The 25,327-nt window shown below is 41.3% G+C and overlaps 1 protein-coding gene across 5 annotated transcripts in view; it reads left to right on the forward strand.

Moving 5' to 3' along the window:
- Nucleotides 1–1,019: 1,019 nt before the first annotated feature.
- Nucleotides 1,020–25,327, forward strand: part of HAP1 (huntingtin associated protein 1) — a 31,683-nt gene continuing 7,375 nt past the window's right edge. Inside the window, exons 1-11 of one of the 5 annotated variants that reach the window (XM_074223937.1) lie at nt 1,032–1,098; nt 6,093–6,171; nt 9,352–10,913; nt 16,059–16,135; nt 17,320–17,436; nt 17,681–17,781; nt 19,041–19,149; nt 19,391–19,469; nt 23,216–23,346; nt 23,549–23,623; nt 25,166–25,303. In XM_074223937.1, the coding sequence (XP_074080038.1) occupies nt 10,847–10,913; nt 16,059–16,135; nt 17,320–17,436; nt 17,681–17,781; nt 19,041–19,149; nt 19,391–19,469; nt 23,216–23,346; nt 23,549–23,623; nt 25,166–25,303 (894 nt within the window). In that variant the 5' untranslated portion in view covers nt 1,032–1,098; nt 6,093–6,171; nt 9,352–10,846. The other 4 variants (XM_074223939.1, XM_074223938.1, XM_074223940.1 and 1 more) reach the window with 4 other exon arrangements.

Raw genomic sequence — 25,327 nt, forward strand, 5'->3', positions numbered from 1 at the left:
GAGAGGAAGAGTCTACATTGGACATGGAAGGAAGGTCCCCTGGAATTAGCAAGGAATATAAGATTTGGAATCCAAAGATCTATATTTTCATTTGTGTTATGGTAGTTTCCATGCTGGACTTGGAATCTGGAAGACTTGGGTTCATATCCTTGTCTCTGACACTTAGCTGTGTGAGCACAGACAAATCATTTAACCTCTCTGAGTTTTATTTTTTCTCTCTTGGGTAATGAGAGGGTCAGACTAGAAACACTTAAACTTTCTACCTATAATCTGACTGAGTAACTGTGGGCAAGTCCTTTTCCCCTCTTAGGAGGCTCTCAGGGCTTCAGCGTTGCCTTATGTAAGAGTTTGAAATCCTAGGATCCTGTGGCCTATCTCCTTTCCTTTCTCTCTTGCCCTCTTGGATCTTTAAAAATAGAAAAATAGACTTACAAAGGAACACAAAGGAAAAAAGGCCCGGGATATGAGACCAAGGCATTTCTCTCCCAGGACTCCTTCACAATCCTTATTACTTTCACTCACAAGACTCCTCCAGTAGGCAGTAGGGCTCAGGGTTACGGGGATGAAATCTATACTATATGCCCTGCTGACTGTAGGGAACAACAGAGTCCTGAGCCCCTGGACACTGCTTAGTGGTCCAGTCTCCTTTTATGGATGCAGGAAGTTTTCTTGAAAATAGCCTAACCTGGGTCCCTCTTTCTAACTTGCCAAACTGAGATGGCCCCAGGAGCAAGGATGTCCCAAAAGTCCATTGAGGTGTATTGGGCTGGGGAGAGTGGCTTGGAACTAGTGGGTGTGGCAGAGGTCCCCACAAATTCTGGCTTCGTTAGTGAGACCAGGGTACTCCTTCTAGGACTTGTGGGGGAGGGGAACCTGGGCTATGCTCTTTTTGAGGCAGGATATTGGAGTATCTACCCCAGCTGTCATCGCGTCGATTCAGTGCCTCAGGGCTGGTTAATCATTGCAGAAACGGAGTGAAAGGGAGGGGAGAGGAGGGGAGAGGAAGGCTGAACCGAACTGGGCGAGGCTTCAGGGAAGGTTGGAGTGGGGATCCGCAGGCTAGAACAGGATCTGGGACCGAGACTGGAGCCAGAGCGAGTGAGTGTCTGGAATGAGCCCTCCACCTTCCCTCTCCACCCTCAGGGCTGACTCGGGGCCTGAAGGAGTTCTAGTTGTTGTGGGTCCCTCTTTGGGAAGCTGGGCAGGTGTCTGGGATTCCTGAAAGGTACCTGGGACTCTGACCCAAGGAAAGGAGGGGCTGGCGAAGGGGTAGGAGAAAGGGATCCTGGAGAGGGGGGAGGCTTGCTTCTCTCTTCAGAGCTCTAGGGAGATCTCTCTGGCCACTATCTCTTTTTTGGTAAGGAGTCTTAAAATGAGGATGGATTTTTAGCATGCTCCCCCTGGCTTGTGTTTGGGGTGGGGGAGGTGGCTCTATTGTTTGGCTTGCAGACTGAAGGAAAAGTGGACTGGGCCCATCTCCCTTTGGGCACTCATAAATCTCCGAGAATGGATATCTCTCTGTCCTGGGTCTAGTAGATTATATCTAGAAGTGCCTTTCGCAAGTATCCTGAGTGACCTGAAAGGGAGTGATGGGAGATAGTTGCCTGGCTCTCCAGCCCCAGGTGACCTAAGAAGAATGAATCCTGGCTGGGGGCAGCTCAATGGAAGAGAGCCCTGGGTCCTAATCCTGCCATTTAGCAATTTCAGGCAATCACTTAACTTCTCAGCCTCAGTTTCCCCATATGAAAAATTAGGATAACAAGACTTCCCCTGACTACTACCTCCAAGGTTTTTGGGAATATAAATGGGATCTCTTTTGGTGAAAATGTCTTGACAAACTGACAATTTCCATACATCCTTAGAGGTTTAGGGCTCCCTAACCCTTTGCCCTCATTTCTTACCAAATTCAACTCTAACTCTGACCTGAAGGGACTCTGGGGTCTATCTATTCTCTAGAATTGAGAACCCATGCACTTTTAGACAAGGTGTGAGTGATTTTTTTTCCTATGTTCAGAGATCCCAAAAAGTTATAAGGGCATATCAGGGCAGATTAATGCCTTAATCTCCCTGCCCACTCTGACCCTGGCACAACTGATTTCCTGGCCCCTCTCTTCTCTCCTATTTCTCTGGGGTGGGCATAATGGGGAAGTTCTGCTCTAGGCACTCCTCCTACTTTCTCTTTTCCCACACTCTTCTCCACCCCATCCCACCCCACCCTGTTGTCTCTGTGCCCATAGCCCTGGCATATTAGTTTTCTGCTGATCTCAGGTAGAAGAACAGCATCCCCCAGGCAAAGGGTTCTGTTGCTCGTCTCAGCCTGCCTGGGCTCTTTACCTCCCCTCCCTCCCTTCCTGCCTGAGGTTTCCTGAATGTCCTTTGGCAGAGGAAGTTGAGGAGGGCAGACAGAAGGGGGGAATGGGAGGGGGGAAAGGGGAGTAGCAAAAGCCTAAGGATGATGGGGGAGGAATTTGTCCTGTTTGTCCTTTTCCAGGCAAGTAAGGAACCACAAGGGCCCTTGACCAATAAATCCTCATCCTAGTAAAGGTTAAGAGTGGGGGCGGGATGAAGGGATCTACCTATGGAAACAGAGGCAGTTAGGAATGGCAGAAGTAGGATGATAGATTTGGAGTCAGGAAGAATCAAGGGGCCTCTGATACTTAAAATCTGTGCGTGACCCTTGATCAGCAAGTCACTTCACCTCTTAGCCTCGGTTTCCTCAACTGTAACCTGAAGATAATGAATAGCATCTACCTCCCAGGCTTATTGTAAGGTTCAAGTGAGATAGTATATGGAAAATGCTTTGCAAGTCCTGCATCCCATTAAAATGTGGGTTATTATTATTATTATTATTAATGCTGAGTTTGGAAGTCTGTTTACAATTAATTAGCTGTGTGACCTTTGGCAAAGCACTTGACTCTCTGGGTCTGCTTTCTTTGGTTTCACTTTCTTCCTCTGTAAAATTTGAACTTGGAGCAAATGATCTCCTAAGTCCTTGACATCACTGACATTCTTATTGGATGGTTTTATCCCTTATTCTCCCCCTTCTCCTACATTCTCTTTCCTTCCCCATTCCCTTGCTTCCTCTCATCTCCTCTATTGTTATTACCCAAACCAGAGAAACTTAAATAGTTAATTCCTCTCCAGATGCCCATTCATCTGTAAAATGATAGGGTTGGACTAGTTGGGTCTTAGGTCCTCAGTCCCCAGGTCTTATGGTCTGTGGTTCCTATTCCACAGCTGAATCTATCCCTCAATCTTTTTTTTAGAAGGTAGGGAGAGAAGGGATAGGGAAGTTAAAGTTAGCAGTAAAGTTTGCACCAAATCTCCTCCCTCTAGAATCCTTTGCTATACTGTTATCCCACCTTTGCTACTTCCTATGTGATATCTAGTATACCACTGATTTCTTAATGAACTCAGTTTCTTCATCTGTAAATCAAGGGAGGTTGAACTAGGTAGTCTTCAAGAACCCTTTTCTTTCATTTAAAATATTATTTTATATATAATATATATTTTATATATAAAGATAATTTCTAGTATTGATTTAACAAAATTTTGATTTCTAAATTTTTTCCCCTCTTTCCCCTCCCCTCTTCCTATCATGGTAAGCAATTTGATGTCAGTTAAATATGTCTAAGGCCCCTTTTGAATTTTCACATTAAGATTCTGTGAATTTATTTCTTGTTATCCTGTAGGGATTCCTTTTTGGATGACTTTACCATTTCCAATTCACTATACTCTTTTCTCTCTTCTTCCTTCTGGAAGCCCTTTTCCTTCCCCCACCCGTCAACACTTCTCACACCCAGATCAGAAAAAACCAAGGAGTTAATTCTTCTTTAGAAATGTGGCCAAAACACCCTCCTCTCCATCCCATCCATATGAAGAATGCTGACTCACGCAGTCCTCTCCACCTTCTCCTATCCCCAGACACAGCTGGGAATGAGTAGCAGAAAGGAGACAGGCCTGGCTACCTGAGCAGTAGGAATAAGCTTATGGTTTGACTGACCCTAGGTACCCAAGGCAAGGGAAAGAACAAAGGCCAGGGTTATGGTGATCGGATGTGATGCCCTGCCTGTAGCTGACCCTTTTTAGATCAGAGCCCATGAGCAAGGAGTTGGGACCAGAGAGAGAGAGAGAGAGCATTAAGAGAGAGGGATGAGGAGGAGGAAGAATACAACAGAAGACGTCTGAGAGCTACTGCCATCCTGTATGCCTAGGGGAGGGACTGAGGGAGGTGTGTCTTGGGGAGCCTTGTGAAGAGTTAGGGGGCCGATCAGCAGCAGCATCTCTGGCTGGTAAGAGTGTGGGGGGAGAGGTGGTTGGGCTCCTAAGTTGGGGATAGAGGAGTGTTTCCCATGGGGGGAACCTAGGGAGGCATGGGAACCAAAGGATGGGGAGAGGAGAGAATTCCAATCACAGACTCCCTTATAGGATTGGGGCTCCTTATAATAGATACTGGCCAGTCCCAGGTCTCAGAGAAAATGAGACTTTTCCTAAGGGAGAAAAGCTTTTGTTCTTCTTTTGAAACTCGGGCAGGGGTGGGAGGTTGCAGCAGTGGCCTGTACCCTGAACACAATACAAGTTCCACAGCTTCGCATTGCAGTGGGGGGTGTGCCCAGCTGCCTCTGGGAAGGGTCAACTCAATCAGCCTTGACAGTAGGCAGGCACCTGACTTTGGGTGTGTCACACTGTGCCAGTAAGATCTTTATGACCTGACCTGAAGCCTATGGGCAAGTAGAACCTCTTCTGGGAAGGGTACTTTTTCCTGGTCCCCTCCTAAAATTTTCACCCCCCCCCCAAGAAGGAATATGAACAGAGACCAGATGTAAAATTCAATAAAAGATGGGGATGACAAGGCAAGTAGGTAGTCTTGGAGTGGAATCTTCCTCATTTCATAGGTCAGCAGAATAGACTTAAATATACAATAGAGAGGAGAGATTTAGGAAGGCCACTGATTGAAAGACCTCCCAGAAGGACTTCTGTTTCTCCAAGATAGGGGCATGAGACTATTCAGAGCCCTCCTGGAATCCACTATTGGGCATGGGCTGGCACTGCCCTCTGGTGGGCACAGAGAGGTGAGTGGAGTGACCTAAGTCAGCACAGAAAACTCCAGAGAGATTGACAGAAGCTTTGAAAATCCTTGGATCCTGCTCTTATCTTCCCCAGCCCCCCACTCTATTGTCAGGGTGTATCAGAGCCTTCCCACTCCTTGTCCCCAAGTCCTGGCATCCCCTATCTCCCAACTTCCCCTGCTCTATAAAAGTAATTAATATCTCAACAGATACCAACAATTAAATATCCTCAAATACTCTCTTTCCAATGGTCCTGTGATACCATCACTTTGGGTCTCTCTAATGGGCAAAGAACTCTTAGACCATCTATGTCTGTCCATCCTGTATGATTCTTATTCATGACTTCCTATATATTTGTGACAGGAAATCTAGTCAATGTGCTAGAAACCTTCTTCAATTTTTATTTTGGAATTTATTCCTTGTTTTGTTTACTTACTTTTGCAAGTGATTGTTTCATGAGAAGGGGTGGGGGACAATGAAAGGAGAAGGAAGAGAGCCCCATTCCCCCAAAACTGATATTTATATATTATTTCAAGGAAACAAGTAAAATAAACAAAATGAGCAAAAATTTCCCAAAATCAAACTCAAGAAAGCCTTAAATTTTAAACTATTTACATTAAAAAGGAATTATTAATGTAAACACTAACAAAGTTTCAACCATAGAAATATATTTTCTCTGTACCTACCTCTGGTCTCTTTTTCAAAAATGTATTTTTAATTTTTATTGATACCTTTTATCTTTACATTACTTTTATTTGTAAATATATCTTTCCGTTTTTCTATATCCATTGAACCATCCTCTGTAATAAAGAAAAAGAAAAATAAGCAAATTTATCAAAACTCATTGATCAAGTCTATGACAATAGCAAATGCGATGTTCTGTACCCATAGTCCATCTAGATAAAGGGTAAAAGGCATGTTTGCTTATTGCTTCTTTGGATAGAGCATTGGCCCTGGAGTCAGGAGGACCTGAGTTCAAATTTGATCTCAGACACTTGACACTTACTATCTTTTTGACCTTAGGTAAATCACTTAACCTTGATTGCTTCGCATCCAAGGCTATCTCCAGTCATCCTGATTCATATCTGACAACTGAAACCAGGTAGCTCCAGAGGAGAAAGTAAGGCTGCTGATTTAGCACAGCCCCCCCCCCCCCCATCCAATTCACCTGCTTGTCATGGCATCACATCCCTGATGTCATGGTCTTCTTGGAGAACTATGGATAAACATCAATTTCATGATCATTAGATGTTTATAAAACTTAGTTTCCCTTATTCTTAGTCAAGGTATCAATTCCTATCCAAATTTTAATTTTCTTTGCTTTGCTTCACTTCATAAAGTATTTTCTTATTTCTTTGTATTCTTCACCTTTGTCATTCTCAGGAGCTTGATAATATGCATTACACTGATTTACAAAGACAGATTCAGTGACATAGTAGACAAAGTTCTGGAGTCAAGAAGATCTGGGATCAAATCTGACCTTGGACACTTACTAGTTAAGTGATCTTGGGTAACTCATCTAAATTTTTTCAGCCTCAGTTTCCTCATCTGCAAATGGAGATAATAATAGTTCCTACCTCCCAGAGTTGTTTTAAGAATCAAAGAGATAATATTTGTAAAGCATTTAGCATAGTATCTGACATGAAGTAGTAGATGCTTAATAAAAATTTAATTTCCTTTCCTACCTTCCTACCTCACTTTGCTCAGATTGCTGATTTTCATATATTGTTTTAAGGTTGGCAGAACACTTTACATATATTATCTCATTAGTTTCTTTAATTATTGATCATAGATGATAGTGGGCATTTATGTAACCCTGTACAAATATGATCTCATTTGATACACACAGCAGTCTTATGAGGCAGGTATTATTGTCATAGCTATTTTATAAATTGAGACTAAGAGTCCTTAAGTGATTTGACCAGGGCCATCCAGTTAGTAAGCATTTGGGGCAGGATTAGAACCCAGGTTTTCCTTACTCCAGGTGTCATGATCTGCACTGCCCAGCTGTCTGGTAACAGCTTAGAAATTGTTTTTATTTGTGTCCTGGCTCAAATCACTGAACCTTTTCAGTTTCCTGATCTGTCAAAAAAGAATGTTATATTATCTCTTGGGTCTCTTTCAGATATAAATCTATGACTCTCTGATTCCTTTTTTTCCGTTATAAATAAAGTTGTTAAGGATATTTTTATAGGTGTAGTTCATAATATTATAGATTATATGATTACTATATATTATTATATAGATAAGTATTATATAGATTTGGAGCTGAAAGGGATCTCAGAGGCAGGCCATGGAGTCCAAACCTCTTGTTTTAACTGATGAGGAAACTGAAGCACAGAGAGGTTAAATGATTTGTTCAGGACCACCCAATCAGTAAGTGTCCAAGGTCCAGGTCTACCATTCTCCAAGTCCAATGTCCTATTCAAAATATCAAAACTTACTTTTTTTCTTTTTGCAACGCAATGGGGTTAAGTGGTTTGCCCAAGGCCACACAGCTAGGTACTTTTTAAGTGTCTGAGGCTGGATTTGAACTCAGGTACTCCTGACTCCAGGGCTGGTGCTCTATCCACTGCGCCACCTAGCTGCCCCTTATTTTTTCTTTTTTTAATAGCATTGTTAATCTATAGTTTTAGGACTGAGATCCCTGGGCCATAGGATCCCTAAGATTGAAATGTAGGTCCTCTGACCATAGACTGAATGTTCTTTCTTCAATATTATAGCTTTCTAATTCAGGCTGTTAATTAGCATTTATTAGGTATCTTCTATGTTTAATCCACTGTACTAAGTGCTGGAGATCTAAAAAAAGGTTAAAAACAAACAAACAAACGCAAAAAAACCAGTTCCTACCTTTCAGTCTAATGGAGTTTCCTCATTTGTAAAATGAGCTGGAGAAGGAAATGGCAAATCACACTAGTATTTTTTTTTTTTGTGCAATACACTTATTCTCCTTTTACTTTTGTAGTTATCTTTGAAGAATAATTGCGTAAACAATAGAAAGGAATGAAATTACATTAAGTATGCAAATCTTAATTATCAATAACTTTTCTTAATGATATATATTTTCTGTTTTAAAGTATATTTTAAAGAGCTATCATAGCTAGGAAAGACTCATGGGATGATGATTCAAGGAGTCTGCCTCCTGCACAAAAAAAACCTCAATTTTGAAAAACCTAAGGTTTTACTAGTTCCTAATATATTTCTAGATATGTCACAAATTAAGTAGAGTCTTAATTGCTAGGGTCAAAAAACATTTATCCTTGAAACCTAACAGTAATTTATCTTTCAGTCATTGCACAATGACTATTCTTTCTATTATTTTCTCTCCATGTTGGTATTCTACAGAATTTCAAGTTAAGCTAAGATTCTTGTTTCTTTTTTCTTTTTCTTTTCAAGTTTTTAATCTTTATTAAAAGTCCTATCACTTAAGAAACCAAATCATAGATGGGTAGAGTTAGTTATATGACTTTGTACAAACAAGAAATAGACAAAAATAAATTACTTATAACCAACCATGAGGTTAAATTAGCATTAAAAAGCACTTCATGTAGAAGGTGAGATTTTAGCTGAGACTTGATTGAAATCAGGGAAGTCAGGAGATAGGGAATTTCAGGTACTGGATAATCTATGAAAATGCCAGAGGAAGATAGGAGATAGAATGTATTATTTGAGGAATAATTAGAAGGCTATTGACATGGGATTGCTGTGTGTGTGTGTGTGTGTGTGTGTGTGTGTGTGTGTGTGTGTGTGTGTGTAGGTATCTGAAAAAGTTGTAGGAGACCAATTTATGAAGGGTTTTAAAAGTCAGACATAAGCTTCTAAAGAGATCATTTTATAACTGAATGGAGATTGGAGAGACTTAAGGAAGACATCGACCACCAGATTATTGTAATAGTCCTGGCATGAGATGTATTGCCAGATTTCCATGCCCCACAAGACTCTACCAATTCGTGGCTCTACCAAAGATGTAATATACCTTTTCCCTATGATATTGATTTGCTTTGTTTTTATTGTTCCTTCTACTTTTCCTTTAAATTTTCTACTTGTTTGCAAGGAAACAAATGAGAAGAGGTCTGTTTCTTCTCTAGGGTCAATGAGAAAGTAAACTTCCCTTTTACACTCTCCAGCCCATGAGAAAGATGTAAATATAGAATCTTGCCATAGTGGGAGAGTACAAAGGCCAGACCCCTACTGTGAAGCAGAAACAGGGACAATGGGAAGGGACCTGTACCTACCTATTCTGATACTGATCATCCTTTCTCTCTCACTTTTACCCTGGCAGCCTCCCTGGGCCCCTCTCCTGTCTCTAAGTACCACTGATCTCTACCCATGGGCACAGGCCTTTCCCTCTGATTCTGGTCAAACTGGATGACCAGGGCACCCCAAAGGGACACCTGGATGTGCCTGAGGCAGCTGCTCTCTGTGATGCCACCACTCTCACTGGTGATTGGGGAATGTCCTAGGGGTGGTTTAATGGAAAGATTTCAAAGGTGGGAGATCAACATTGCATTCTGGAGTCTGTTATTTTCCCATTATGAGGCACCATGACAGAGGTAAAGGGAGGGCAATGACTATCCTTGGGGAATATCTTTTGGGAGCCCTGGTGAAGTGCAGTAGAGGACAAACTGCCTTTCTCAAGTATATTCTCAAAATAACTATAATAAATGTTTATAATAAAAATGACTGTATAATAATAATTAAATTTCTATAACACTTTAAGACTTACAAAGTGCTTTTCTCAGAACAACCCTATGCAAATATTGTCACAATTTTACAGATAATAAATTGAGTCACAGAGAGGTGAAATAAATATTAAGTATGTTAAATAGACACAGGAAGATTTAGAGGGGAGACAGATAGGAGAGGAAAGGGGCAAAGATGATGAATTCCATTTTGGAAATTTTGAGTTAAAATGCTGATGAGACATTTTAGTTGGAGATCTCAGATGGGGGAAGGGATAAGGTCCAAGGGACAGATGAGGGTTGGAGATACAGATCTAGGATCTGGTAATCATTTGCAGAGAGATGATTGGGCAGATGAGAAAGTGTAGAGAGGGGAAAAAAAGACTCAGGACAGAACCTTGTGGGATATTTATGCTTTAGGATTTGAGATGGATGAGAAACTAAGAAAGGAAATCGAGAAGGAAACCCTAGAAGATAGGAGGAAAATCAAGAGAAAATAGGATCATAGAAGCCAAGGGGATAGTGTCCAGGAGGTGGTCAGCAGTGTCAAAGGCAATAGATAGTGTCAGATTAAGATTTAAATTTATATCTCTTGACTCAAGATCAGACTAGGAGTCATATGGCTTCTAGTTCCAGCTCTGTCATCAACACATTATATTGCTTTAGGCAAGTCATTGAATTGTCTGTGTCTCAGTTTCCTCATTTACAAAATGAGGAGCATACCTAGCAAATGCACTATCTACCTTCTAGTATTTGCTGTGAAGATTAAATGAAATGGCAGTTGTTAAAAGTACTTTGGAAACTTGAAAAGAATTTGTTTGTAATTAGTAATTACTAAGTGACACCTAGGAATCAGAGTGAGGGAAGAGAGTCAGCAGCAACCTGTTGGGTAAAAAATCTGGGGCTCTGTAAGGACTCCTCTCTCTGCCAATCTGCCCCTCACTTTCCTGAGTCCCTTTTCCCTTCCTGGCAGAAATCTGTAATGATGTGCCTGAAGTGGAGATCATCACCCTCCTTGGGGAGCAGTTGCCTCATTACAAGCTTAGAGCTGATTCTGTCTTTGGCTATGAACATCATGATTGGATTCAGACTCCAATGGTACCCCCTGATGTCTCCAGACACTTGACACCCACCCAGATCCAGGAAACACTGCAATATTTCTGTGAGTATTCATTTACCAGACTTGGACCCAAATCCTTGAATTGGCTTAAATTAACAACCAATTAATCAATAATTATTTATTAAGTACCTGCTATAAGCTAGGTATTGTGTTAGATGTTAGGATATAAAAAATAAAAATGAAATAGTCCCTGCCCTCAATTTTCCATTCTATAGAATTGTATCATTGTGAGAATCTGTTCTTTTCACTCTTGGACTAGTGGGACTTGGTTCTGAGCTGCTAGAGTCTGGGAAGCTGTTTGCAAGTCTGCTTTACAAATCTTGGTTTTAAGTATGATTTTATGAGCTCCTTGAGGAGAGAACCAGGCTGGATTCTGGGTAAGATAAAAGTAGAGATTTAAAGAGGATTTGGAGTTTTAAACCAACACTAAGGGAAGAAGCAGAGGACCTGGCCTGATTGATGGTCATGCTGAATGGAAGGAGAGGGCAGTTAATCGTCCTTGCTGAGATGTTTTCTAGGTCAGGGGAGCAGGCATTAATGAATCCCCTTTATTTTCCACCTCTCACCCTCCCCCCCAAGTCCTGAGAAGAAGTTTAAAGCTTTACAACCTAGTAACTGTTTGATACACAAGCCCCTCCCCCCTTCCCTCTTGGGACCAACAGGACTTCTTTCATGTACATTAAGCCCAGGACTCCCCAGTCTATTCAGGGAGTCCAGAGGAACACTTTCAGAACACTTGAGACCTGGAAGGTATGAAAAAAAAGGGAAAGATGCTGTACCTGAAAACTCCATTTATCTCCAGAGCAAACTCTGCTTAAGAGATGTTATTTCTATGGAAACAGTTGGACATCTCCACCTCTTTATTGCCAGTGTTTTAGATTTAAAGGTTGGATTATGTCAGGACCTCCTGCCCCTGAGCTCCTATTGACTGGCTTTCTATCATCTTCAGGATCAAACATAAACTCCTTTATTTGGTACTTAAAGATCTTCATAAGGGAGTTAGTGGCGCAGTGGATAAAGCACCCGCCCTGGAGTCAGGAGGACCTGAGTTCAAATTGACCTCAGACACTTAATAATTACCTAGCTGTATGACTTTGGGCAAGCCACTTAACCCCATTGCAGAGCAATAAACAAAAACAAACCAAAAAAAAAAATGAAGGACAAACATCAAAGATCTTCATACTCTGACCCCTTCCTACAGTTCTTTTACACACACACTATACCCTGGAGTATCATCAACTCCTAAAACCTCTTTGCCTTTGTACTAGTTGTTCCTCATGTTAGGAATGGGCTATAAACAAGATACAGTTTACAAATAGAGTGTGCAAGGCTGGGGACTGCAGAGTCCTGCCTAGGTGGGCATGCAGGTAGCTGAAGGGTCAGAGCATCAGTCTGTCAGGTAAGGTCCTTATCCCATCCCTGTCCTTTCACCTATGTTTATTCATTTTCCTGACTGGCTTTCAATCATTCAGTATTAATTAAGCACCTACTATGTGGGAGGAGTACAAAACCAAAAAAGAAAGACCCTATTCTCGAGGAGTTTATAGTCTAATGGGGGAAGAAAATATACAAAAGAAAGTAAAAGGGGGGGAAGGTGAAGTCAGTCAAAGAAGTTCTGAAGTAGTACAGCCCAGTGTGAGAAATTCTTAAACTTATATGAGTTACTTAAACTTCCTTAAAGACTGATCAAACCTCACATACTCCAGGAGGCCTTTCCTAAGTTGTCTGACTGCTAATGTCTTCCCCTTTCAGAATCCAATCTATCTACTCTGTATATGTCTTATGCTTACCTAGTTGTTTACATCTTCCCCTTAAGAATGTAAAGTCCTCAGGGTAGAGACTAATTTCTTTTTTTTTTTTTTTTTTTTTTTACCTTTCTTTGTTTCCCTGGGTGCTTAACTGGTAGCCGGACACCCCAGTCACTGATGCTTTGGATTCCCTTAGCCCTATTCAAGGTCCTAGGCATAGACCCCACAACCTTTTGGGGTAGAGGACAAGGAAGCCTGGGAGATGTTGTTCAGTTGTTCCAGTTATCCCATGTCAGCTGAAAAGTTTTCCATCCTTTAAGCTGATTGCAAGAAGTCAAGTAGAGCCACAAATCCCATTTGGAAGAATTAGGGCTAGAGAGAAGTCTGCTTGTCCTTGGCCCCAATGCCCTCCTAAACTCCAGCAGGGCATTTGAGTCTAGATTTTTTTTGTTGTTATTTTATTTTGTTTTGTTTTTAATACAAGTTGAATGTGCCAGGTCACGGATTTGCTATACCCTGTTGATACCTCCTGCTCCTCTTCCCTACCTCTCCCTTCACCCCTTCCTCACCCTCCATTCTCCTTTCAATCCAGCTGTATGATCCTGACTGAAAGAAGTTCTTTCATCTTACAGAAAGGTTGAAGAAATGATAATGATGATGATGATGATGATAATAATAATAACTAACATTTCTATATAGAAAGGGGACTGAACACATAGTGCTTTACAACTATCTCATTTGATGATCCAAAAATTATCCTGAGAGATAGATGTAATTATTATACTCATTTTGCAGATGAAGAAATTGAAGCAAGTCAGAAGTTAAGTGACTTGCCTAAGGTCACCTAGCTGGGTATCAAAGCTCATATTTGAACTCACATTTTCCTTACTCCATTACTACCTTACTTTATTACACCCCCTAGCTTCAAACCTGTTCCAAAGCCACCAGGTCCTCTCATTCTGATTCTGGTACTCTTTTCACCACCTTACTCCAGGTGTCCCCACTCCTGGCCCTGTATTTCAGGTCTGTTTAGGAGAAAATCTAAGGAAAGGGAAGGCATGTGGAAGGCAGTATGGGACAATGGAGAGAGTGCTGACTCTGAGATCAGAGACCATGGGTTCAAATCCTGCCTCTGATTTTTCCTTGGATAGGTCACCATCTCCTTGAGGTCCTTGGTTTCTTCATCTGTAAAATGACGTTAAGGTCCTTTCAGACTCTAAATCTATGCACTGATGATGATGATGATGATGATGATGATTGTGATTGTGTGTGCATGTGTGAGATCCAGGCGTGCTCTGCATCTGCAATGCTAGACTCTCTTGCTTTGGGCTAAACAACCCTGGAGAGAGTTGGAGGGAGACTAATATGAGGGAGAGGAAAGGCAGGAGCTGCTTTAAATCTCGAAGAAATCTTCTCAGGCCCCTCACCCTGCCGCTTGCTGCCTCGCCCCCTACCTTCTCATCTCCCCACGGAGGAGGGTCCCAGTTTGATCCCAGTCGGGAGCAAGGATAACGTTCTTTGCACAACCCCCTGGTCCCAGTCCCCTCCCCGTCACGTGGTCTGGCTCCACCAGGTGCTATAAACAAGCGGCAGGTTATAAATAGCGTGCGCAGGGCTGCAGGCTGCAGAGCCCCTGGCTGGGGCACCCGAGGGTGGGCGTCCGGGGCCCTAGAGGGTCTATTGAGCACGGTCTTCGCCCTGCCCCCGCCCCGCCCCACTCCCGATCCTTCTCGGGGACGTGAGTAGTGCCCCTCGGCCCGCGCGGGCGCGGACGATGGAGGGTCCGGTGACGGTAGAAATCTGGAGCAGCCCGGCGGCGTATTGCGCCGGGGGACCCGGCCCCGAGAGAGCCACGGAGCTGCTCATCCGAGAGCTGGAGGAAGGTAACGGGGGCCCAGGAGTCTGCAGCTGGGAGACCGTGGTGGGGTGGGGCCGGGATGCCGAAGGGATGCGCATCCTCCACTGGCATCCAGGTCCGCGGTCCTGGGCAGCTCAGTCCCTTAGGGTCAGAGTTGCTGGGGAGATGATCCACTGTGCTTCTATCGTACCTGGCCCGCAGCAGGCGCTTAATGGGAGAGTCTTTGCTGTAGCATCTACCTCTTCTCTATGACCTCTAGTCCTCTGTCCCCTGCCCCTAACTGGGTCCTTCTAGTTGTAATCACTCTCTCCCAGGACCTGCCAGCCCTGTTTTTGGTCTTTTGTTAGGCTTATTGAACTCTCCCCACCCCCACTTCCCTGCAGCAGCAGCAGCTCTATGCATTTCTTTAGCTTTCCTTCTCTTTCCTCCCTTCCTTTTCCCCACCCCCACCCCATTCCCAAATACTGAGTAAAGCAGGCGCAGTGACTGGGCTGAGGAACGTGCTTTCAGTGTGGGTTCCTTCTGAGACGGACACTTAGAAAGCCAAAGTCTCCTGCTTAGCCATTTTCACCGTATGCTATTTCCATTATAATTCCTCGAGAGGGAAGGAGGGGGGCGAGGGGTCTTCTATCTAGGTCAGCTTGGTTTTTCTTCTCCCTACTCCTTCCCTCCTTCTTAGTATGGATGGGGAGGGGACGTTTACTTTAAGCCTGGGCCCTGGTTGGCATATGAGAATCCTCCTTTTCTTCTCCGTATGGTTGTGGAGGGCAAAACTGAGGAGTGAGAGGGGAAAACAAACAGATCCCAGCAGAGATCTCTAGCCTTAGAGATGCCACAGAATCTTCTTTTTCCTCTTTATTCAGATGGACATCCCCCCTTCCTCCCTCATTTTAGGAAGGGGGATGAGAAGAAAGGCTATGCTAAGATCAAGGGATTCCTATTTAATGAGGCTTATGTGGCAATTAGTACCAATTAGAGGCTGATGAGTTGACAGGGAACCAGGCAGGCTCTAATTCTTGGAAATGGGAAGGAAGATTGTTTCACTCAAGCCTACGTGCAGTTCTTACCCCCCCCCCCTTTATCTCCCCCCCCCCCAGCACCATTTAATTTCCTGACTTTTGGGCAAATGGAGACCCAAGCAAGCTGAACCATCTTGACCCATCTCTCCTCTTACAAAAATATTTAAGTGCAGAAAAACAATGAAGGATTTGGAGGACTCTAGAGGCTACTTGTACTTCTGAGGGGGGGAAGGCTCAGCATTTAACTTATTCTAGCAGACTGAAACTCTTCTCCTTCCTCCCCCTCTTCCCACCAGAGAAACTAGGTCAAATCAGATCTCCCTTGGAGGTGGGGAGGGGGATCATCTCTGCTGCTCAGATACTGGGTGTTTGTTTAGGATTGAAGATCTGGACATTTTAATGGGGGGGGGGCTAGTGTGAAGCCACATGTCTGATATTTTTCTTCATTCTAATTCCTTTAGGGGGAGGTGGGAATGAGTTAGTAAAAGTAAAGCTGAATAGATAATCCCTTTGATCTCTCCTTTTTCTCCCTCCCTATGTTTTCTCTTCCTAACCCTTGCAGTGCTCTGCTCCGAGAGAGTCAGCCAAGTTACCAAGACCTATCATGATATTGATGCTGTGACCAGTCTACTGGAAGAGGTGAATGTCCCTTGGGTTCTTCCTGGGGAATTACTTCCTCTAGCTTTATTTTTTCTACCACCCTTCAATGTCCCAGTCCTTTAAGTAGGGACCAGATCTCAATCTCAATTCTAAAAGCTTTCTGGGGAAAGAGGGATCTTGTTCTTACTGTTTTCCTTCTGGTACAGGATCTTTCTGAGTACCTGGCAATCTGTCAGACCAGGTGATGGAGTCAGGCAAAGGGTAGTAAAGGGAAAGGAATGATGGCATGTTAGAGCTTAAAAGAAGCTCAGAACCTCTTAAATCCAACCTCACTTAACCTAAAGAGGAAATGGGAGCTGAGAAGCAGTTTACCCTAAAGGCACATAGGTGGTTCTCAAACTTTTTGGTCTCAGGATTCCTTTAATATTTTTAAAACTTATTGAGGACTCCAAAGAGTTTTTGTTTATGTGGGCTATATCCTTTAATATTTTTCATTTTAAAAATTAAAACACCAAATGTTTCATACTTGTTTGTTAAAAATTTTTTAAATTTATATGTTGACCTACTATTTTTATGAAAGATAACTATATTTTTCTCCAATAAAAACAATTATTGAGAAGAGTGTCTATTTTTAAAATCTTTTTAATATCTGCCTTCAGAGAAGTCAAATGGTTTCTTTTATCTGCTGCTGCATTCAATCTGATCCAAACAAGTAAGAAAATATGTTCTCATATAGATAAGTAGTTAGAAAAGGAAGGAGTATCTTTTTTAGGGTTTTTTTTTTTTGTAAGGCGATAGGGTTAAGTGGCTTGCCCAAGGCCACACAGCTAGGTAATTATTAAGTGTCTGAGGTCAGATTTGAACTCAGATACTCCTGACTCCAGGACCAGTGCTCTGTCCACTGCACTACCTATTTGCCCCCTAGGAAGGAGTATTTTAACAGACAAATTTATATTATTATGAAAATAATTTTTACCTTGGAATATAGAAAAGGTCTTGGGGGGGCCATCAGTGAGTTGGAATTTCCCACTTTGAAAACTTTTGTTTTAGACCATACTGCCTTCCCAGTCAGTCTGAACCAAAAAGCCCCCCCCCACATCTTCTTAGGTAATACTTGGTATTAGGACCACATTCCTCACCCTTCTAACTTCCCTGGATTACCTAATGACTAGTTGAACCTGTAAATACCTTTTTCTCCCTCTTTTCCTTTCTTTGACCTGCAGAAAGAACGGGATTTGGAGCTAGCAGCTCGGATTGGCCAATCTCTGCTGAAACAGAATTGCTCCTTGTCCAAGCAGAATGAGTTATTGGAGGAGCAACTGGAGTTAGCCAGGGAGGAGGTAAAAAATGCTGGGCCCTTTCCAGCAGGTACTCTGTGGCCTCTTCTCCTAAATGGTACCCTTTTTGCCCTTCACCCTTGGGGCAGAAGATCTTTTGGGAAGATCTATCTTTTCCATTGACTTGTAATCTATCCCCAAATCCATTCTCAAATGCTTCCTATTCTGCTTCACCCTTGCCCCCAACCCAGAGTTGTAGGTCATCCCTCATCACACCCACATACTTTGTCTCTTCCACTCACTTCAGATTGCCCAGCTTCGACATGAAGTTGCTATGCGTGACAATCTCCTCCACCTCTATACAGATACTGTGGAAGAAAGCGAGTCTTCCAGTGCTGCTCCTACTCCGTGAGTTCCTTGGCCCTGGGCCCTGCTCTTTTGTATCCATGTTGACTTCACTATAACAGGTTCAGATGATCCAAGAGGGGCTTATGGGATATCTGAAAGCTGAAATCACTGGAATCCCTTCTCTCCACCCTACTCCAAACTAGACTCATTGAGCAGAATCTTAGATCTGGCAGGACCTTAAAGACCATTCTAGTCTAATTCTCATTTTATCGTTCAGTTGTGTCAGACTCTGTGACTTTTCATTTCCTTCTCCAGTGTGTCCCCCAATTTTCAGATGAGGAACTGAGGCAAATAGGTATTAAATGACTTTTCCAAGGGTCTCACAGCTAGTAATTCTTGTTTTGCTAATGAGGAGATCAGGCCCATTAAGAGAATTGATTTGTTCAAGGTCTCACTCTGTGTTAATGATAGAATTGATACCAAATCTTATGTCTTCCGACATCTGGTCTGGGATCAGAGGACACCTGTGATGCTTACTCCCTGTGTGACTTAGGACAGGTTCTGAGTTTTTAATTTTTTTATCTGTGAAATGAGGAGGTTGGAATAACTAGCCTTTTTTTCTGTTGTGCTACTTAGACATCCTTGAACATTCCATGCCATAGGGACAAGGGACTTGATATAGGAGACTTTCAGATGAGGAAGCTAAATGGCACAGTAGATAGAGTGCTGGGCCTGGAGTGAGCCAGACCTGAGTTCTAATCTGGTCTTAGACACTAACTAGCTGTGTGACCCTGGTTAAGTCACATAATCTGTTTGCTTCAGTTATCACCTGTAAAATTAGATGGAGAAGGAAATGGCAAAATAGTTCAGGGTTCAGTTTCTTTATCAAGATTACCCCAAATGGGATCATGATGAGTCAGACATGACTGATGATAACTGAACAAAAACAACAGGGGAGAAAACTCCTATCAATGCAGATTGGGGCACTTTGCTTGCAATTTGTCTTAGAGAGTTGCTCAGACCTTTGAATGGTTATATGACTTGCTTATGGTCACCTAGAAAGAATGGATTGAATGTGGGACTTGAAACTAACTAGGTTTTTATTTCAGTCCTTTCTATTATACTAGAATTGTCATTCTAACCCCAAGATTTCCCATCATCAAAAGGCTAGATGTCTACCTTCTGATGAGGAGAGAGACAGACAGACAGACAGACAGATAGACAGACATGGGGTGAGGTATGAGGGCCCCTTCCCCAGCATTTTCCCCTTCTCTGATCTTCTTCCCTTCTCTTCCTCTCTATCTCCCCCTACCAACCAGACTTCGTCATTGTGATTCCTCAGTTTCTCTTCAACATTGCATCCAGTTGGATACTCTGCAGCAGAAACTGAGGGGCCTGGAAGAAGAGAATCAGCAACTGAGGCTGGAGGTGGGAAAAGGGGCTTGGTGTTAGTTGAGCTTTCTCAAAAATTGCTTTACTTTTGCTGAGGAGGGTGAAGAGCAGCCAGGGAGCTTTTTTTTCCTCCCATGTTGTTGCTGCTCAGACTTCCCTAAACATGCACGTCACAGGGACAGGGACTCTCAGATGAGGAAGCCAGGTGGCACAGTGCAGTCAGCTGGTGGTAGTAGTGATGGACTATTCATGCTTTTCTACATCTTCTTTCTTCCAGGCCACCAGCATTGTCACAGAGACCTCCCAGTATGAGGACCAGGAGCAGCAACTGATGCTAGATTGTGTGGAGCAGTTCTGTATGTGGCATAGAAGTGGGAGTGGGGGCTGGGTGGCTGTGATTGGGAGATGACCCTTGGTTACAATACCATCCTCTTGACCATTATTTGGCAACTAGGTAGAATGCTGGACTTGGAGTTAAGAAAACTTGAGTTTCAATCTTGCCTCAATCTCTTAGCTGTGGGCAAATCACTTTATCTCTTTTGGCCTTTGTTTCCCATTGGAGGATAGTAATAATGTCCACCTCACAAGGTGGGGTTGTGAAGATCAGTTGAGATAGCACATGTAAAGTGCTTTCTTAATTGAAAAGTGCTGTATAAAAGCTATTTAATATTATGTTACTATTATTTGTTATTGTTCAGTTGTTTTTAGTCATGTCCACTTCTCTACCTCCTAAGAGACAGGTGATAGAGTCAGGGTGCCAAATGGAACATATATTTTTTTAGACATGGCGAATACAGGAATTTGCTTTTTCTTAACTTATATACATTTGTTATGAGAGTTTTGTTTTTGTTTTTGTTTTTTCTAATTTGAGGGCAGAGGGAGAGAGAACCATTTGGGGTTTTCTTGGCAAAGATCCTTATGTGATTTGCCGTTTTCTTCTCCAACTCATTTTGCAGACAAGGAAACTGAGATAAACAGAGTTAAATGACTTGCTTGGGGTTGTAGAGCTAGTAAGTCTAGGCTCAGCACTCTATCTACTATGCTACCAAGTTGCCCTGTTTTATTATATTATGGCTATCATTATCATCATCATTATTATTGATGATGGCTCACATTTATAGAGGACTTGATAGTTAATAAAAGGTTTTCCCAGACTTCCTCTCATTTGATCTTTGAAATTACCCTTCCAGGTAGATTGTGAAAGTATCATTATCCCCATTTTACGGTGAAGACATTAAGGCTCAGGGTTTAAAAAGGCTTTGTCTCAAATTAGGCAGTTGGTAAAGTAGTAATGTCAGATCCTCTGAATCTAGGTTCAGTTTTCTTTCTATTGGGTCATGTTCCTTCTTAATTTTCTCCCAGAAATCAGAGGAGGATCTTTATCTCAAATCCAATACTTTCCCCCTCCCTAATATTGTTTTTAATTTAATTTTTTTCTATTAACAAAAATCTCTTTTCTTTCTTTGCCACTCCCTCCTCCCCTCCTCTCCCCTTCCTATCCCCCAAATTGGGGAAAAAAGAAAAAGGAAAAACAAAACTCTCATAACAAATGTACATAAGTTGAGAAAAAGCAAATTCCTGTATTTGCTATGACCAAAAAAGATATATGTTCCATTTGGCATCCTGAATCTATCACCTCTCTCTCTGGAGAGTGGTAGTATAATTCATTATAAGTCCTCAGGAAAAGTGGTTAGTGATTGCATTGATTAGAGTTCTTAAGTCTTTTGGAGTTGCTTGTCTTTACAATGTAGTTGCTGTGGCTATTCAAATTGTTCTCCTAGTTCTGTTCACCTCATGCTTCATCAGTTTATAGCATGAATCTTTCCAAATTTCTCTGAAACCATTCCCTTCATTTTTTTAAATGGCACTAAAATATTCATACAGCATGATTTGAGCAGCATTTTCCCAACTAATGGGTATCTCTTTTTGTTTCCAGTTTTTTTTGTACCCACAAAAAAAAGAGTTGCTATCAATATTTTTGTACACTTGAGTCCTTTTTCTTTGATCTCTTTGGGGTGGAGGCCTAGCAAAGGTATAAAGCCAAGTAACTTTTTGCCTGCTCTCTTTTGAAGGGTCTGCTTCTCTCTGAGCCTTTTTATGAGGGTGGAACTGAACTCCTCACTAGCACAGTGACAATAAGATCTAATCAGACAACAGTCCCTTCCATTTTTAACTGGAGAAACAAAACTACCATCCACAGAACAGAGAGAAGGCTCAGTTCCAAATAATGCTTTGTGGAGAGTTTCAGTTAGAATTTAGGAGATTTTGTCTCCTGGCTTCTTTCAGAAGTATTACTTTCTAATGTCCAAAGTCTTACTTTCTACAAGAAACATTTTAAGCTTAGAGTCTCTCATTAAGATTAACTCCAGTTGCCCCTGTATGTCTCCTGTTTGTACTTAGTACTCCATTCAACTGAGAGCTTCTTGAAGGTAAGGACTGGAGATTTTGGACCTTTTTTGGTATTTCTAGCCTTTAGCATAGTATCTGATACAAAGAAGACCATGCATAATAAATTTGATGACTGATGAATGAAGGACAGCTGGGGCTGGTGTATTTCTTGGAGGAGGCAGGACTTGAGTTTGAAAGACAGAGTTAAAAGATAGTCCTCTGCTCCTTTTTCCTCAAACCCTAAATTTTTATTTGAAACACATAAACATACTCATATATATATATATATATATACATATATATATATATATATATATGGTATATACATACACACATATATGTGTTATATGCAAAGTTTTAGGTGCTGATGATACAAAGACAAAAATGAAAAAAATTAGTGACCTCAAGGATTTTTTAATTGTACTAGGCAGATTATGGCATGAACACAGATTAAAGAATACAAGACACAGTAACAGCAAACCTCTTGTGATGATCAACCTTGATAAATTTAGCTTTTCTCAGAAGTACAATGATCAAAGATAATTCTAAAAGACTTGTAATGGAAAATGCCATTCACAACCAGAGAAAGAACTATGGAATCTGAAGGTGGAAACAAAATATACTACTTTCACTTTTTTTTCATTCTCCCACTTTTTCCCATTTGTTCTGATTCTTCTTTCACACCATGAGTAATATGGAAATATATTTAACATGATTGTGCATGTATAACCTATATCAGATTGCTTGTTGTCTTGAGAAAGGGGAAAAGAAGGAAGGAGAAAATTTTATAAAAATGCAAATCTGGTCTCAGACACTTAATAATTACCTAGCTGTGTGGCCTTGGGCAAGCCACTTAACCCCATTTGCCTTGCAAAAAAAAAAACCCTAAAAAAAAAGAATGTTGCAAACTATGTTACGTGTAATTAGAGAAAATAAAGATGTTAAGATTAAATTTAATTTAATAAAATTAAAATTAATTTCATATAATTAAAATGAAGATTTAATAAAAGTTAAAATTCAATAAAAAATTAAAATTGGAATAATTTAATAAATTTAAATAAATCTAATGATTATATTATCATATATTATATATGATATAAATAAATTAAAATTAAGATTTAATTTAATAAAATAAAAAATAGAATTGAGGGTAGGGAACAATAGTAACAAAGGAGAGACTAGGGAACTGTTTGAGGAAAATTTGATGAAGGTGAGAGGAAAGTTCTAGAAACTCATGTTCAAATCCTGCTTCTCACATTTTTTTAGTTGTTTCAGTTTTGAGCCTTATTTTGTTGCTGTTCAGCTGTGTCTGACTCTTTGTGACCCCATTTGGGGTTTTCTTGGCAAAGATATTGGAGTGGTTTGCCATTTCCTTCTCCAGCTTTTTTTTTTTTCACATGAGGAAATTGAAGCAAACAAGATTAAGTGACTTGCCCAGGATCACATGGCTAGGAAGTTTCTGAGGCCAGATTTGAACTCAGAGAGATGAGTCTTCCTTATTCTTGACCCAGCACTTTAATCACTGCACTATATCACAAGATTGTGAGGCTTGAATAAACTAATATATATATATATATATATATATATAAAATGTTTCATAAACTTTAAATATATCAATGTCAACTATGCCAACTAGGGATTAGGATTAGGGGTTGGGGCATTATTTAAGTGGGAGATGAGAGAGACATCTATTTCCATTTCTCCCTATCTCCAGCTGAGGTGAGCCAGCAGGTAGCTCTATTAACAGAGGAACTGACCCGAAAGACAGAGGACCAGGCTCGACAGCAGGAGAAGATAAGTGTGCTCCTGGCCCAGATTGGGGGGCTCCAACAGCGGTGCCAGGTGGTGAGTGATGCTTCCTCTCTTTCCTTGTGGGATGAAACCTTACTCTTGCTTCAGAGAATTTTTCAGGGGAAGATTGCCTTCCAGGGAGGGAGATTTGCCATCTGTTTAGATAGGGCAGTTGGCATCCAGAGACTCAGGAATCTTGGGAAGGGGGATGGATCTTAAGTACCCCAGGTGGTGATAACTCATAGTTGCTTTTCAGTATGGGACAGAGATAGAAGAACTCCAACAGCATCTGACATCAGCCAAAGAGATCCAGAGGAAACTTAGAACAGAGGTGAGTCCCCCTTCATTTCATCTGCCTCTTGTTTCTGACCCCATGGATACAAAGAGTGGTTGAATTGAAAAAGGAGAGAGTAGCTAATCCTAATGTCCTCATTTTATTAACCTTTTTTTCCTAAACTTTAACAAAAACATTCAAATAAACCTTTTTTTTTTAAAAATTACAAATTTTTAAGTTGGCTTAACAAGTTGTTTACTGTTCTGTTTATTTCAATGTCACCCTCTGATCTTTTCCTTGAATTTTGTCCCTGTTGTAAAAAAAAAGCAATCATCTTTGTGTTAATTGTTATTAACAAATAAAGGAAGCAATGTTAGGTTGGGGTTGAGGACTAGCCCTAGAGTCAGGAAGTCATGCCTCTGACATAGAATAAAATGTGTTTGACCTTGGGTTCTGACCTTCCCAGGCAACTTTCTAAGACTAAGTTACAAATGAGTGTCTAGTCTGCACTGACTGGAGTCATCAGGAATTCCTCCCATTATCAACGAAATCAAAGATCTGATGCCACCATTTTGTTGCAACTACTCCCAGCTCCCCTTCCCCTCACCTCCAAAGAAAAGTATTAAATATTAAAATATGAACAAGAAGAGATAAAAATAAAGAAAGTTCACACTTTATTGATTATGGATAGTTGCATATATATATATATAAAAAACCCTGGTTTAATGAATAATTTAATAACTTTTATATTCTTTGTTTTGATATATCATTTCTCAGATTTCTCAGTTTCCCCACCCATCCCATAGTATCTTTCTAAAAAAAGACAGTTAAGCAAAACAATATGCAATAGTTAGCACATTTAACTTCTGTTTTTGTGATTCTTTTGATAGAAAGGATGTGCTTTAACCAATTTGTTCTCTAGGAACTGGAGAGACAATGTTAACACTATAGAGGAAGCACTGGGCTTGGAGTTAGGAAGACCTAGGTTCAAATTTCCCCTCTGACACTAGCCTTGTGACCATGATCTAACTGAGTCTCAGACTACTTTCAGACTATAAATTATTTGAATAAGTTGATTGAATTTGGAATCAGGTTTGTCCCTGGTATGTGACCTGCATCTTAATGCCTTTTGGTGTTTTCATCATGATTATCATGGTACTTCATTCTCTTTTCCTCACTCTGACACATTATAGTTACTTATACTAAATGCTTGTTGAATGACTATCAGTTCATACAAGACTTCCTGTATTTTTCTGATTCTTCATATCCATTTAAGTTTGTGTTTAAACTTTAGTTTTGCCCATGGTGGTTTTAGCCTCCTTATTTTACAAGTGAAATCTGAGACCCAGACAAGATGAAGCATCTTGTCAAAGTCATATAGCAATTTAGAACTGGTGTTTCTCAGGTCAGTCTTCAATTTCCCTGTCCTCTTTCTCTTCTTTCCTAGTCTATCCCAAGCCTTGAAAGCCAAGTCCCATAGAGAGAAAAGGACTTCAGCAATAGACTATGCAAATACACCAACTTGCTCAGATGTCTAAGGGAAGGCTGGGGAATGAGGGTGTGGGCCAGGGTCTTGACAGTGCTTAATGGTGTCCACAGGTGCAAGACCTGCAAGAGAAATATGCTGAATGTGGTGGGTTGCTGAACGAAGCCAAGGAAGAACTCAAAAAACTCCGTCTCCAAAGCCAGCCCAGTGGCACGATCAGCCACTATAACAGTGTGTATAGTCTGCCCCTGGTGAGCATACAGCACATACATCAT

This window comes from Macrotis lagotis, chromosome 2 (assembly GCF_037893015.1).
Source record: "Macrotis lagotis isolate mMagLag1 chromosome 2, bilby.v1.9.chrom.fasta, whole genome shotgun sequence".
Classification (NCBI taxonomy): Eukaryota; Metazoa; Chordata; class Mammalia; order Peramelemorphia; family Peramelidae; genus Macrotis; species Macrotis lagotis.